General features: G+C 32.6%; 1 protein-coding gene across 1 annotated transcript in view; it reads right to left on the bottom strand.

The window, feature by feature from the left end:
• Window positions 1-2,229: 2,229 nt before the first annotated feature.
• Window positions 2,230-2,369, bottom strand: part of LOC137648156 (tigger transposable element-derived protein 1-like) — a 998-nt gene continuing 858 nt past the window's right edge. Inside the window, exon 2 of the mRNA XM_068381085.1 lies at window positions 2,230-2,369. This exon is cut by the window's right edge and continues 189 nt beyond it. Coding sequence (XP_068237186.1) covers window positions 2,230-2,369 — 140 coding nt within the window.

The raw sequence follows: 2,369 nt of genomic DNA, 5'->3' as shown, positions 1-2,369 counted from the left end.
TGTGACGGGACATTTAAATCATCGCCACAGCTTTGGCCTCAACTCGTCACAGTGCATAGCATTGTTCGAAATACCTTTCTCCCCCGAGTCTTTTCTCTAAGGCCGAATAAAAGAGAAGAAACTTACAACTTATTTTTTGAAGGTCCTCTTCAGTTGCGTCCAAATATTTGTCCTTCGAATTGCTTAGTGGACTTTGAAAAAGGAATCCATAATGCTCTTTTAACAGTGTTTCCTAGCACTTCTATACGTGGCTGTTTGTTTCACTTTGACCAATCTTGCTGGCGAAAGATATGTGAGATTGGCAGAAAAACTCAGTACAATACTGACCCACAGTTTGCTCTTAAAATTAAATGCTTTAATGCTCTGGCATTTCTTCCACCATCCGAAGTTATCGCTGCATTTGAATTGCTTTCGCACGATAATGATATACCAGATGAGTTTATTGATTTCTTTGAAAGCACCTATATTGGCATGTACCGAGGCAGAGGGACCAGCCACAAAGGAGAGCCCCTTTTCTCAACAGGTGTCTGGAATGTACATGAACAGATCTTGCAAAATATACCACGGTCCAATAATGGAGCTCAAGATTTCCACAGTTCTCTACAATCGTTGTTAGCAAGCATATACCCAAATCTCTGGAGACTTTGTGCCGCATTGCAAACGGAAGAAAGCCTGACTCAAACAAAAATTATTCACATTACTCGAGGGAATCACAAATATCAAAGAAATAAATATATAAGTATTAATGCCAGACTTAGACAACTTGTCGAATGTTTCGATGTCAATGATATTTTGAAGTTTCTAACAGGTGTTGCATATAACCTTCATTAAATTTAATTTTTCTCTTATTTCTAATAATCCTAATTATTTTTATTGGATATCCAATTTCTTGAATATATTTTTTTTGGAAGCAAATGTTTATAATTTTTATATCAATGACAGAATTAAAACCCCTTGCTAAAAACTTTGATGCCTGATATTTTTCTCTTACTGTTTTTGGGCGAAATTTTCTCAGGGTCGAATCTTCTTTAGGTGGAATTTTATTTTGGTGAAACTCTCTCGGGGATAATTTCGTGGGTGGAATTTTCATGTAACCATATATATATATATATATATATATATATATATATATATATATATATATATATATATATATATATATATATATATATATATATATATATATATATATATATATATATATATATATATATATATATATATATATACACAGTCCAGCTTTGGTTTTCAGCCAGAATCCGCTCCAGAAGGATGTTCAAAATAGGGATTTATCCGAATTCTGAAATTTTTTTTTCAAAATAAAATTATTGCAAATAATCTTAATCCGTTCCAAGACTCCAAAACGAACTTTTTTAAGCAATTTTCCTTTATTTTATACCATAAACTATGCATTAAGAGAGCAGGTAATATATGAAGTACACAGAATTTTTCATAAATACTCTATTAATGGAGTAGGCTAGTCTAGGGAATGTATTTTCGTATATCCAGCAACTCGTACCCTAATCTCCTTTATTCAGATTTTTTTGTATGAAATAAAAAAGAAACTGTAGAAATAGCTCGTTTGTGTTATTCTAATAAAAGATATTTTCTTGAATATCGCGTGAACCACAAAAACGCATCAAAAACCTTTTTTATTCTCACCAATTGTAAGACATTAAAAAAACTCAATGCATCAAAGGCTAGCTATGGCTAATGTAAGAGTTAAAACGGGGTCTTTGGAAAAAAAATGCAGAAATTCCAATGATAAATATTGTATCAAAGATCGCGTGAAAAAAAATAAAAAAAACACATCAAAATTTTTTTTTATTTTGTCTTATTGTAACACATCAAAACATTAAAGCATCAAAGGCTACCTTAGGCTGAGGTAAGAGTTAATGAAATCTTTAAAAAAAAAAAACCTGCATAAATTCCAATGGGAAATATCCTTTCAAAGATTTTGTAGAAAACCAAACCACATACTTTTTTATCTATACCAATTGTAACACAAAAGAAAAAATAAAATTATTTTCAATGTATAGATATTTTTACCTTTCTTATGATTTGTAGATTTCATAATGAACGTGGTTGTCAGAAAGAAGGGGAGGGAGGAAGGAAGTTTATTGCTTAAAAGGAGATTCTGCTTCCATAGAAACATCGTGTAATTCGGCTGTGGGCGTTGTCACTCTTGCAAATCTCTTCGGCTGGAAAAGACTCTGGTTCCGGCTTAATCTAGTAATACAGTTCCATTAAGTTCTGGAGTTTTTTCCATTTGGCACAAATATCTCTTATAACAGCAGTAGGGTCATCCTTCCTTCCCTCATCCTCATCAGAAGACATCTCCTCCTCCAACGTCTTCTTCTGCTCCTCCT

The sequence above is a fragment of the Palaemon carinicauda genome, chromosome 10 (genome assembly GCF_036898095.1).
Source record: "Palaemon carinicauda isolate YSFRI2023 chromosome 10, ASM3689809v2, whole genome shotgun sequence".
Lineage (NCBI taxonomy): Eukaryota > Metazoa > Arthropoda > Malacostraca > Decapoda > Palaemonidae > Palaemon > Palaemon carinicauda.
This window is presented reverse-complemented; position numbering and strand designations above follow the sequence as displayed.